A 14,346-nucleotide genomic window follows, 5' to 3' on the forward strand; every position below is an offset into this window, starting at 1 on the left:
GTGCATCAGTAGGGTAAGTGTTGGATAGTATAGGGGTAAACATTACTATTCTAACTCCAGGGGGTGCATCAGTAGGGTAAGTGTTGGATAGTATAGGGGTAAAAATTACTATTCTAACTCCAGGGGGTGCATCAGTAGGGTAAGTGTTGGATAGTATAGGGGTAAAAATTACTATTCTAACTCCAGGGGGTGCATCAGTAGGGTAAGTGTTGGATAGTATAGGGGTAAAAATTACTATTCTAACTCCAGGGGGTGCAACAGTAGGGTAAGTGTTGGATAGTGTAGTGTAATATTATGCGTTGTAATGGTATGCGTTGTAATGGTAGTATGCGTTGTAATGGAATGCGTTGTAAAGGTAGTTTTTAAAAATGCGTTGTAATGGTATGCGTTGTAATGTCATGCGTTGTAATGGATTATGCGTTGTAAAAAATGCGTTGTAAAGGTAGTGCGTTGTAAAAGTTGCGTTGTAAAGGTTGTTCCCCGATTTTATGTGATGTTAACTTTTATGGTTTTACATCATTGAAACCGAATAAAAAGGAAATTGATTGATTGATTGACCAACTGCATCTCTCATTAGTTGGGAGATGTAACGTAATAAAAATGAACATCCTGGTTGCAGAAACTAGAATCAATCTGTGTCAGTTTCCTGTGGGGGTATAAAAAGCCCAGAAGGGCAATTAAATACAGGACCCTTCCAAGATCACGTGGTGGGTGGTCAATTCCAAATTTTACTCCCTGGTATAGGGAGTGTGCAATACAACATATGGGGATTTTATTAACAGGGGCAGTAAGGGGGAGGGGCGGTGCCATAAAATCTCCAACCATATATGAAATAGAACTTGGGATGGAAGCAAATGGATGCTTTAAGAAAACATTGGAGTTAATTTACTACAAGAAAACAAGATTCAAGGTATTAAAATCTACCCATAAAATATGGTCTCAGCTTAAACGACGATCAAAAATTCCTAAAATAAACTTTTATACACCAGTTTCTGCCAGCTCCTTACTACCTACTATTTACCAAGATTCAGTGATGAAAAGGTGGAAACAGAATGGTATTGGTTTACTAGGAGATTTATATAACAATACTCAGCTTTGCTCATTTTCAGAACTGCAGGAGATGTACAAAATACCAAAGAGGGATTTTTAAATTTTTTTACAGATCAGGGACTTTCTTTCTAAAAAGAAAAATGAACTAAAATCAATAGAGAAGATCCTGGTTATTGGCAAAACTATAGAATAGGGGCCATATATGAATTACTGATCCAGACACAAAGGAAGGACTTGGATGCACAAGATTCTAAGTGGAGTGTAAGGCTCGGTAGACCACTAGTAAGCCTTTAGGAATCTTTAGAAATGTGCAATAAAGTTATATTACCAGCAAATCTTAAGAGTCCATTTTTAAGACTGTTTTTAATTTATATTGCACTCCTGCAAAAATGTCTAAATGGGTACCTGAATCTGATGGAAAATGTAAACGATGCAGAGCTGATCAAGCAGAGATTGTGCACATGTTCTTCTCATGTCATAAGCTACTACCTCTTATTAAAGGAATAGAGGCTTTTTAAATCATAATATTAAAAGCCCTTTTAGCCTTACTTCGGTCAGAAAGCTTTTAGGATCGATAGAGAGGATAGGATCTAATATTTTAGGTCAGGAAGAAATGTATCTGATCTTTGTAGCCACTGTGGTAGCATGATTATGTATCACCTCGGACTGGCTGAAAACCGATCCCCCGACATTTGTAATGTGGAGGAATAGGTTCAAGTCCATCTATAATATGTAGGTCAGGTTGCATAAACTCAAAGGTAACAAGAAGAAAAGACTGAGTGAGAAGATGTGGTCCCCAGTTACAAATTGGTTAGTAGGGCTAAGAGCTGATCCAGAACCTGCCTCACTAGAGGATATTATGTCTTTATTAATTGGTTTAGTCTGCTATAGGATACTAACTGTGTAGTTACAGTCACATAGCATTTTATCTTACTGTATATTAAAGTCAGTTCTTACACTTAGTGAAGCATTCGGATGAAATCTATTGGTTAATTCCGTTATAAGATATTATGCGTTTATCTACTCTCATGTAGCACTTTGTTTATCATGTATAACTCTGCTGCTTTCGCTCACTAGATATTGTGGAATGAAATTAAAATCTAAATCTCTTCTATATATATATATATATATATATATATATATATATATATATATATATATATATATATATATATCGCATAAACACTCTTCCACCACTTCTCCTCTCCTTCGGTTAGTGGATAAAAAGAGCACGGACCGCGTAATCCTTAAAATTCCGCTCTGTTTATTCAAAACATCTCGCAAGCAGAACGGCAGCCATTATGCGTTTCGCCCTCCCTATATTATCTACTGGCGGTCGCCAGTAGATAGTTATAGTTAGGACCGTGTTTCCATAGGAAATCTCAAAATTCTATTTTGAATAACTTTGGCGCCGGTTGACGAATCCTCGCAAAATTTTCAAAACTAATGGGGCGCTCCGCTCAGCTCCTACCCCTGAAAGTCTCGGGGGGATTCGTCAAGCAGGGGCCGAGAAAAAAGGGGGGTCCCAAAACGCGTTTTCCCCATGCATTTTCCCATAGGACCTTTAGTCGAAGGTACAGCCCGAACGGCTGAACAGAATTACTTGAAATTTGGCAAAGAGGTTGTCCTGAAGTCAGGGATGTGCCTTTTGCATATATGGAGTCAATCTGTTCAGTAGTTCCTGAGAAAATTGCAGTTAAAGTACATAAATATCTATAGCCGCGCACTGTGCGCGTACCATGCGCGCACGGTTCGTGCACCCTAACGTGCGCAAGCGTAATTCTGATTGGTGGTTACATGTCAGTCAACGTTCGAATCGGTCGAAATCAGGAAGTGTCGGCCGCCATTTTGTTTGTTTTGAGTGCAAGAGTAAAAAAGGAAGGTGGCGAACGTGAAAAGGGGGCAGGGTAGAGAGTTCCTGACCCCCTAGCCTTTGTCAGGGGGTCCCTGAAGGACCCCGAAGGCAGAAAAAAACATTTAAATTTTTTTGAAAAAAATCGCGGGGTGCGCGCATGGTGAAAAACCATTAAAAAATAAATAAATAAAAATTTTAAGACGTAGTTTATTGTAAAATAAATATATAAAAAATATAATAATAAATACATAACTTAGCATTTAAAAAACCGTACAAATTCACTGAAAAAACCATAGGTTTCACACACGTTATAGATAGGAATTAGCATTTAAAAAACCTTGCAAATTCACTTAAAAAACCATAGGTTTCACACATGTTATAGTTAGGTGGACATTTCACTCGTAAAAAACCAATGAAATTCCCCCGTTATAGTTAGTTGAGATAACTATAACTCGCGCGACCGCCACTCTATCACAAGGATGATGTATCAGTGATGTCATGAGTGATGCCACTGACCATGTCATGAGTGATGTAATATGTAACGTCATGAGCAGAGGATTGCGGGCGCGCGAGTTATAGTTATCTCAACTAACTATAACGGGGGAATTTCATTGGTTTTTTACGAGTGAAATGTCCACCCAACTATAACATGTGTGAAACGTATGGTTTTTTAAGTGAATTTATATATATATAAAAATATTGATATATATATAAATATATATATAATATATATATATAATTAAATATTTAGATGAAATTAATTGGTTAATTCTGTTATATAATATTATATACTTATTTATTGTATGAAGCACTTTAGCTATTATGTCGAATTCTGCTTCTCTTGCTTTCTAGATAATGCTATATTTAGGCCTACACATGGGTGTAAATATTAAAATAAATTAAAACAAAAAACTGTAAGCCAAATGAGCATATGTCCAAAGAGGTGTTGGAGGGCTACCAACATGCATAATGTTAGCCTCAAGCAGTGGCGGCTCCTCAGCTAAGACAGAGGAGCGTCGCCCCACTGATATTTTCATCAGTATAATAAATAATAAAATGATAATAACTCTGTTATTATCTTTTTTTCCCCCTTTTTGGTTTAGGGCAGTGAGGCGGGGTGGAGCGGGGCTGACAGAGCAGTCAAGGAGTGGTTTGCACCCACTCCTAAGTGCACATGACTGTTTGTCCGGCCCTCTCCGGATGACCATAACAGTCATGCGCACTTTCCCTCTTCTCCACCCAGGCTACATTACATCCTGGATGGAGAACATGCCCAGGCCCCTATGCCCCGTCTGAGAGCTGAGCCACAGAGCTCAGACCAATCACAACGCTGCATTGCAGTGTTGTGATTGGCTCAGGGGAGTATGAGTGCTTCAAGCCTGCTTCCTGTTCCTCCCGGCAGAAGGAGGAGAGACTTGACCAGGAGGAGCAGCAATGACGACGAGGCAAGCAGGTAAGTTGAAATATTTTTTTATTTAACCTCGACCCCCTCGCACCTCTCCCCGCCGCCCCTCCACCCCGATCGGTGCCAGTGACCGCTGGCCTTTGGTCTTCTAATGAAATAGCGATTCTCCAAATGAAATGCCAGGAGAATCTGAATTTCAATAAAGACATGGAGGCTAACATTATCCCACCCTCCTGTCCCAGGGTTATATGATGCACTTCTTTGAACATTAAAGGATAAACAAAAAATAAAAAAAAGGAAAAACAATATAATAATGTGTTTTCATGTTATGGAAGGAATTGTATTTATTTTCTTGTTTTCTTCTTTGCTCTTCAGGTATGAATGAAGCGACATTTTTACTGTTTCCTTTTTCTATTAGACAACACCCAATAGTTTACTTCTTCTAACGAATCTTGTTCCTCTAAGGATTTTTGCTTCCAGTGACTTCTTAATCTTCATTCATCCATTAAGAAGGGAGCAAGTTTCACATTTCAAAAAGGCAGATAGTTCTGTGCAGGGGCTTATTATACGTTCTCAATGTTTAAATTCTAAACTGTTTGGTTTATGATGTAAAGTTCTTTGAAGTGCTGCTTGGAGTGGTATTAATGGAATAATGCATACTGTTATCCTCTATGTCTTTAATGGCATTCAGATTCTCTTGGCATTTAATTTGGGGAATCACTATTTTAGCTATCCTTAATAGGATATGGGTATCTCAAGTGTAAGAATCAAATGTGAGCCAAAAAATCATATCATCCAGTCTCAGTGAAAAGGTACATGTTGAAGGAAAGGAGGGACATGAGGAGCCCTATGCAAATCTGCAGCACATTGTTTATGTATTAGACAGAAAAGATGAAATTAGGTGGTTTAGAAGTGTAGCAACAATGTGTTTAAATGCTTACATGCCAGCAGAGAAGAGGGAAGAGTTTAGGAGAGCCACAGTCAGTTAGAAAAGGGGTATGCAATCTTATTAAATTTTACTGACAGAGTGGTTAAGAGGCGAGTCAGATTTCTTGTTTGTGGATAAAATACAATTTGTGTAATAGAATTATCGCCAATGAGTGGCACACAGTTATTTTGGTGTTGGTCTAATATTGAGACTGCTGTGCTAGGGAACCTAGAGAATGAGGAGGGGGTGGGCGATGTTGCAGTGAAGTGTTGCTGTTTTATGAAAGGTTAAAGTGGAAAGTTCATTACAAAGAGTACTAGGTATTTGCATATGGCACACTAGGATTGTTACAGAGTACAAATTGGCCAAGAGCCTGAAGAGCTCTCTTGAGGTTTTCAAGACATCACAAATTCTTGTGGTCAAGTAGGCTTGGTTGATATTTCTGATGTGTCTTTTGTATCTCAGAGCGACAAACACATATTTGTCTGAGGGCAACATGTCTATTCAAAAGAGGAATTATGGATTGAGAGATCTCAGAGTGAGTTACATGGTCAAGCTTCTTTTTGAAGGGAGAATTTGTGTTTTTTGTGGATGAAGTAACACACTTCTCTGTACCTGCACTGGGCAGATTACAGAGCTCAGACTATGTATTGGTTTATCTGGGTTCAGGGATGTCAGGGTGGAAATCAGGGAGGAAATGTGCTTTGGACAGAGTGGAGACTTTTTTCCATGCTCAGATAGTACTGTATATGCATATACTTGTGAGCACATAGAAGCTGGTGATAGATTAATGGAGGGGTAGTGTGAGAAGTCTGACCAGAGCATAGGGATTGGTTGAAAGCAACAGATAATAGCATCATTGTCAGTAACAGATCTGGGCATGGCATTCCAAGTGGATGGGGATGAAAATCAGTTGGCATAAGTCCAGCTGGTCCATGTGGTGAATAGAGGCTCAGGAGCTGGATGACTAGGTCATGTCTTCGTAGATGTCAAAGAGATTTAGAATGATGAGATTGAGTTTAGGGACATGTCTGATTCAACAAACATATTGATCAAAGTGGAGAAGGGACTCGGTGGGTGGAATACAGTATGTATAAAGTGAAGTTGCTAGAGAGGCCAAATTATAGCACCAGCCATTTGGAGAAGGTAGGGAGGCAGAGGTCAAGAATGGTGGGCAGAAATTTGTACTCTGGATGAACGCAATGTCGGCTGCTCAGCTGACTGGTCTGCTTTAGGGAGGATGCAGACTCTCTTTTGGCCGAACCATTGGCGATCACTGAGTGTCAGGTGTGTTGAGCCAACTTGCTCTCAGGTAAAGCGTATCCAGTGAGTATTCAGACAGATGCTTTTTAATTTCAAGAGCACTCTTTACAGCTAAGTGAGACTCTCTCCCCAACTGGCAGATATTCTTCCTTGACTCAGACACTTCCCTTAGGACTCCCTTTCCCTTCCCCAAAGGGCTACCTGCAACTACTTGTCACCCCAGAATTTCAAAATGCCTGTTGTACCCATGACTGGATGCTTCCATCAATTCAATTATACTTCCCTCTGTGCACATTATTACTCATGCATCCACGCACTCATGGATCCATTTATTCATCCATCGACTCATTCTTGCATTCTTTCATACTCCCACTCATTCATCCACAATATCACATCCACAAACTCAAAAATCAGTAGAGAGTCTCTTTTAGTTATATTAGACCTATTATTGTTTTTTCCAAAGCTGGTTTTGTGATAAAGCATTTCCACCACATAGAGCCTCTCTCCTCACCACTCTACTTCCCTCTCATTGTCTGCTAATCCGAAAGGTTTCTGGACCCAGAGATTAGCTTGTCCTCTTTAAATCTGGATGTATCTTGATTGTAAGCTTGCATAATAATAAGTTTTAAGAATAGCACTATGCAGAGGACTGTACTCTTGATTATCAAATGTAAGAATATTGTGTAGCACTAACGTTCTAGACATCATATTAAGGGACAAAACGTAAGTGCACCGAAGGAAGAATACATCTACTATTCCTAACTCTAAGTATACCTTTATGATATACATCTCCAGGGCACATATATATGGAATCAGGTATACAAAAACTATACATTCTTACATATCAATAATTTGTTCCTCAATATTTTGTCCACGATATTAGTGGCCCATGATATCATGCACTCGATATTCAAGAGCCACACCATGCAGAGAATTCAACTTGGCTATAAAAATACATGTGCACAAAGGTCTGAGGTCTTCAGGGTCAGACCAGTCCATAAAAGATTTAGCACCTCATGTGTGAAAAGTACCTTCTCACATACGGACCTCAGGATTTTGAAACATCTCCTATTGGTCCATAATTTCTAGAACAGTCAGTGCTTTTGATTATAATACAAAACACATTTTTCAGATGTAGCGTTCTCATGACTGTTCCTAGACAGCACTGTCTATAATGTTCAGATATGTTCCATTTTTTTCAACCGGTAAAACTGTTGATGAACTTAACACTTACCTTTGGATACAACCTGTTCTTCGGTCAATTTTAGAACATCAACACATTGAATGCTTATTCAAAGTAGCACTTCCTGTGAAGAAATTTAAGTGATATTTGCTGAAGTTTTGATTTGAAACATTGATTATCCCGTCTGCTCAAATTTACTCGATTTTCCCTTATCTTTATATTCTTATACAGGTGGTCAGCAGGCTCAAAAAGCAGGAGGTGGAGGAGGCGGTGGAAAACAAGTAACTGTCTTCAAAACCTATATCTCTCCTTGGGAAAAGGCAATGGGAGTTGACCCTAAGGAAGCCACAACCATCGGCATAGACTTGTTGTCTTTAGGTGCAAAATCTGAACTTTGCCCTTACAAGAGTTTTAACAGGTGAGACACATACAAATACAACGACTGCAACAGGCACAAGCTTTGGGCCGAGATTGGATGTGACCGCAAGCACAAGGAGAGTAAGAACAGGTGACAATGATGTGATGCATCAGAGGCACTTGAAAGTTGCGATAAGCTTGCACTAGATTATTCCCTGGGAGGATTGGTGGTGCGTTCCCAGTACTCTTTGTCTTTGCTTTACATTCTGACAACTCCCAGTTGTTGTTCACCACATCCTGCAGGCAAATTCATCTGCAATAGTGTTACAGTGACAGTTCCTTGAGGAGGTTTGTCAAGTTTAGCTAGCAAAAGTTGTACGTTTTGAGTGCATTATCTTATTTCCTTTCCCCGCAGCTATTTGTACTAGATTTAGCATTGAACTGCTAGGATGGCAGGGTCATTACCAAACTAAGAATAACATGGAAGAACACTGTCATTTCAGAAATCTTTAAATCTTTGGTGAGAATAAGATCTAAAATAATGTCTCATAAGTGGATGAATTGAGGGATCAGCTGGTCTAAATTCACCTAGGTGGGAATTGGCGAGAGTATTGGAAGGGTCAATACAGGGATTAGAGCTGAGCTGATTTTCATGCCAGTAAAATGTTAGTTAGATTACCCAATAGCAGGTCTAGGACTGTTAAGACGTGTTCCTAGGTATGTATATAACAAGTGTTATTTATAACAAATGTTACTGAAACGGAAATAGGAAAAGAGACAACTGTGTTTTGAGTGCTTCCTATAATTTTTGAAGAGAAGCTACATTTGTGAGCTAGGTTAGATTGTGAACACGTCCCAGGTGTCTGGATTTTGGCCCATGAATATTTAAAATTAACATACAATGATTATACAATTCTCCAATGATGTTGGCGTGCGGTGGCAGCTCTTAAGTCACAATAAACACATTTTATCATAATGGACAATGGGGCTTCTTACAAACCCCTTGCACCACCTGTGCATCACTTTTTCCCATATAAAAAGTTATGTGCCGGTGGCACAAGGGGCTTGTGAATAAGCCCCAATAAATCATCTAGGGCATGTGTAAGCTGGACAGTGGCTCAACATCCTGTGGTGACTATGCCATATGTTTTGTACCCAGCAGACAGTAGTTTTAACTGGATAGTGAAAGCAAGAGTGAGGGCAAGAATGTTTTTTTTAATTTCTGGTATGTGTGGTTTGAGAACAGGAAAATTCAAATGTTTTAATAAGGTGAAATGCATAAATTGGTGTTATTTTATGAAATGTCACAGACTAGGACTTTCATAATGTCACAATGTAGGAAATTGTGGTTTTATATTGAGGGGGATGAAAACCTTCTCAAACAATCGCAATCCTTTGCCAGGGTGAACAACAAACGTCACTAAATTAACCTGAGCGTAACCTCCTGGTAGCTTGCCACAAAAGCAGCCAGGCTTAACTTAGAGGCTCTGTGTAAACTATTCATGCAATACCCAAAGTGAAAACACAACACAAGGAAAAAACCAAAACCAATTTAGATAAAAAGAGTACATTTTAAGAAATAAAATGTGGCCAAAACTTCAAACGTCCAAAATGTCATAACCGCTTTTATGCAAGTTTTTGATAAGTATAGATCCTAAAACAAAAAGAGGCACTAGTGGAAATCTGGTTGAGCTACACCGGGGAAAGTCACAAGTTCAGGTCGACCGCAATGGAGTACGGACCGAATACAGGGACCAGGTTAGTCCCGCTGAGAAAGTTACCTTCTCAAAGTCCAGGGCAAAGAGTTCAAAACTTTAGGATTTCTTTTCCTTATGTAGAGGAACTCACTCTGGTGTCAGTCAAGTGTCCAAGACCTAAGAGGGGGACATCTTGGGGATCAGGGGCTCACTTTAGCAGAGACTAGCAGGGCTCAGGCAGGTCAGATAGGCAGCATCTGTGAGGCCTCTGGAGCTTGTTGTGCCCCTGTAGCTCAAAACAGGTCAGCCAACTGACCTGGGATGGCTGGGTAGCCTGGGATGAAGGGAGCAGGTCCAGTCTTTGCAGAGAGCAGGACAAGACTCAAGCAGCATGGCAGTATTCTGGGGAACAATACAGGATCAAGCAGCAGGGCAGTCCTCTAGAAAATAAGGCAAGTCTCTTGCAAGAGAACAGTTCTCTGGCAGCAGTGGGGCAGTCCTCAGGGGACCAAGATAGTCCTCTTTCTGTAACGTCCACATGCCTAGGAGTGTACTGAAGAGTGGCTCAGGAGGTTCAATATTTATACCTGGTGCTTTTTTTTGTGGTGGGGGAATTTTCTAGGCTACCCCCATTGCACGTTCTGTGCAGTTCCCGCAACAGCTATGGAGTTGGATAGTAACTCTTTTTCTGCGATAGTATAGTTCCTTTCGGCCTCGTTTAACTTCTGGGACATATAAGCCACTGGATGCATTTGTCCTGTTATTAGGTTACATTGGGAGAACACTGCTCCCACGGCCACCTCTGAAGCGTTTGCGTCAACAAGAAAGGGTTTTTCGGGGGTCAGCATGGGCTAGAATAGGGGTGGAGGTGAAGGCTTATTTGAGGTTGTTGAATGCTGTTTGTGCTTCCTCATTCCATTGAAACACAGTTTTTGTGTGTAACAATCTGGTTATAGGGGCCACCAAGTATGAAAACTGATTAATGAAGTGACTGTAAAAGTTAGCGAACCCCAGAAAGCATTGAACGACACAAACTGTTGTGGCCCTTCTTTCACAGCGAGCACTTTCCTCTCCGCCATTTCTTGTCCATACGGAGAAAGCATTACTCCTAAAACCTCCACAGAAGAGACGTGGAACTTGCATTTCGTCAACTTGCAAAACAAAGAGTGTTTTCTTAGTGTGCGTAGCTCTGCACTTATGTGTTATATATGGTTCTTTTCACTATCCGAGTAGATAAGAATGTCGTCAATGTACACTACCACATATCTATCTAGATATTCTTTTAGAAAGTCGTTGAGGAAGAACTGAAATGCCACGGGTGCGTTACACAACCCAAATGGCATGACAAAGTATTCGTATAATCCGTAACGAGTTTTGAAGGCGGTCTTCCACTCATCTCTCTCTCTCATGCCAACTAAATGGTATGCTCCTTTAAGATCCAGTTTGGTACACACTACCGCCTTCTTCACTTGTTCCAGCAGCACAGGGATGAGGGGTAGGGGGTACTGATTCCTAACAGTGATGGCAATCAATGCGCGAAAGTCTATGCAAATTCTTAGTTCACCATTAGCCTTTGGTATGAAGAACAAAGACGAGGTCACTGGGGATTTTGAAGGGCGTATGAATCCTAAATCCAGATATTTGTCTAAATATAGCCGTAGGTGTTTGTTCTCTGGTTCTGTTAGGGCGTATAGTCTTTGAGATGGAATGACTGTGCCTGGTATCAGATCGATTTGACAGTCAAATTCCTGGTAGTGTGTTGGTAATGTGATCTCTTTTTCAGCTGCTGAAGCTATGTATTGTATGGTGGCTAGAGCCGTTTTTTCCAAGGGAAGTACACCATGTCCCTGACAGTAGTTGGAGTTTAATCTCAGTCTTTTTTCTGACACTTTAATCTCAGAATTATGTTTCTGTAGCCTTGGCAATCCTAGAATAATCCCATATTGTTGTGCTTGGATAACGCTGAAGGATAAGGTTTTCAAATGTGTGGAGTCGTACGAGATCGATAGGTCTTCAGTAACGTAGCAGATTGGCCAAGACTCGAAGAGCTTCCTATCCACCACAAACACTTGTTCCGGTGTCTTCTTTTCCCGAACGGTAATACCCAAGTGCTTGGCATTAGAGTAATCCAGAAAACAGCCAGGAGCCCCAGAGTCTATCATGGCTCGTGCTGCACAACACTGCAACTGAATACATAACTGGATGGGTATATACAGATGTTCATAATGAGGCTTGATAAGGTTGGAGGTGAAAGGGATGCTGAATACATAACTGGATGGGTATATACAGATGCTCATAATGAGGCTTGATAAGGTTGGAGATGGAAGTGATGCTTAATCCGCTTGAGAGTAACCCTTCACTTGGAGCCAGATGTACAACCCTTTCATTTAGTGCCTCGCAATTTGCGACACATTTCAAGTCGCAAATTGCGAGGCGCTAAATTAAATGTACAATAGTGTGTTTAACACTGTTTGCGATTCCCAATGGGGTCGCAAATTAAGAGGCTCATTAATATTAATGAGCCTCTCGCAATTTGTGAACCCAATGGGAATGCCAGCCCTCCCAGGGATGGTCGCCTGCTAGGCTCAGCAGACCACCATGTCTGAGACTGCTTTTAAATAAAGCAGTTTTTTATTTTTTAAATGCAGCCCGTTTTCCTTAACCCCTTCAGTGCCCGCCCCTTTCCCCGCCCTGTGCCGGCCGTTGTATTAGCGGGCGGGGTCTATGACGAGCTGGACTCGTCATGGGCACAGCGCCACCGCGGCCCATGACGAGTCCAGCTCGTCATGGGCACTGAAGGGGTTAAAGGAAAACGGGATGCATTTAAAAAACAAAAGATGAAACATTTTCATTTCATTTTTTAAGGGCAGGCAGTGGTCCCTGGGACCACTGCATGCCCTTAAAAAATAATTTTGCATGCATTTGCAAAGGGGACTCCTTACCATTTGCGAATGCACTACCACCTACTTGAAGTAGGTGATAATTGCGAGTGTTTTGCGACCGCAATTACGGTTGCAAAACAATTGTACATGGTTTTAAGACTTGCTATTTGGCAGGGAATGCCCCTTCCAAGTAGCGAGTCGCAAAACCTATTTAGCGAGTCGCAAAAAAATTGCGACTCGCTAAATAGGTTATGTACTTGGCCCAATAGGTTTTTGCATGTGCAAACGGGTTCGCATACCTGTTTGCGCATGCAAAAATGGGTCGTACATCTGGCCCTAGGTCTCAAGCTCTTTAGTTTCCCGTCGTCTTCCCTCTAGCGCCGACCATGGTTGGTACATAAATTGAACGAGGCCCTCTTGGCTTTGATAAGCAATCACAGAAGAAGTGCCCTTTCTTTCCGCAGTATAAACACAACCCATGCTTGCGTCTTGCTTCTCTTTCTTCCAAAGATAACGAAGACCTCACTGTCCCTATTTCCATGGGCTCTTGCAGTGATGCTGAATCAGAAGGTTTAGATCGCTCAAACCTGGGATAAGCTCTTCCTCTTCTCTTATTATCTCCCTTTCTTTTACTGAGACGATGATCCAGATGTAAGGTTAGATCGATTAAATCCTCACATGAGGTGGGTTGAGGGTCTATCTGAGTGAAAACATCCTTTAGGTCACCTTTCAGCCGTTGATAAAAGATAGCAGTCTGTTGTGACCTGGGCCAGTTAGTTTCTGCCACTAGCCTCCGAAAAGTGTTCAAGTAGGTCACCAGATCTTTATTTCCTTGTCCTAATTCAAGTAATTCTTTGTCAGATGAGAAGGAAGCCGATCTTCTGTCGCATACTTTCTCAAAGTCTATCTTGAAGGTATCCCAATCATAAAGCAGGGGATCGTCTCTCCTTACCAGCAGAACTGCCCACTGGGCCACTTCTCCCGCTAAGAAGGATATCAAAAATGCTACTTTGGCTTGGTTGGTGGGGAAAACCTTTGGTTTGCATGAAAAATGTAGCAAAACTTGGGTAAGGAAAATCTGCACTTTCCGTGGGTCCTCATGAAACCTCTCAGGTGTGGCTAACAGAATAGGAGTAGATATTTCTACTATGAAAGGATTAGGAGAAGTCTGTAATCATCTCCCTGCCTCAAAAGGATTGCGTGCAGTGATCAACTACTCCTTGCCGGGAAGCTGTCCCCGCAAAAGACACCACCACTTTTTTCTTTACTGCAGCAAGAGCTGCTATTACATCTTCCAGGATGGCCATATTTCATCAAACCAACTGGGAGGACACCAATTATTGGGCGGATTATTCTATTGGATCACTGTATCCTCAGGTTGGAGTGATGCTAGTATGGGTCCACCTCTCAATAGCTTCAAGGTTGAATCCTATGTCAGCACAGCCTATTGAAGTCATTAAGCAGGGGAAGGAAAGGTAGGGATCAGCAGGAAGGGAGACCCGTAAAAGAAAGAACAATATTTAGAACCAATTATTTCTTTCCTTTCTCTCTCTCTCTCTCTCTCTCTCTCTCTCTCTCTCTCTCTCTCTTTCTCTCTCTCTCTAAACCTTAATCACACATAAATGAAATAGCAATACCTGTAAAAGGAAACAACCAGTCATGCCTTTAGCAGGCCAGAATGTTCTGCTGTGTTGGCCATAAAAATCCTGTTGGCATGCATTGCTAT

The 14,346-nt window shown here is 41.1% G+C and overlaps 1 protein-coding gene across 1 annotated transcript in view; it reads left to right on the forward strand.

Annotated features, from left to right (window-relative positions):
- MYOZ1 (myozenin 1) overlaps positions 1-14,346 on the forward strand; it is a 370,778-nt gene that overhangs the window by 288,285 nt on the left and 68,147 nt on the right. Inside the window, exon 5 of the mRNA XM_085603510.1 lies at positions 7,916-8,102. Within this exon, the coding sequence (XP_085459636.1) occupies positions 7,916-8,102 (187 nt within the window). The remainder of the gene's footprint in view (positions 1-7,915; positions 8,103-14,346) is intronic.

The sequence above is a fragment of the Triturus cristatus genome, chromosome 1_2 (assembly GCF_964204655.1).
Source record: "Triturus cristatus chromosome 1_2, aTriCri1.1, whole genome shotgun sequence".
Lineage (NCBI taxonomy): Eukaryota > Metazoa > Chordata > Amphibia > Caudata > Salamandridae > Triturus > Triturus cristatus.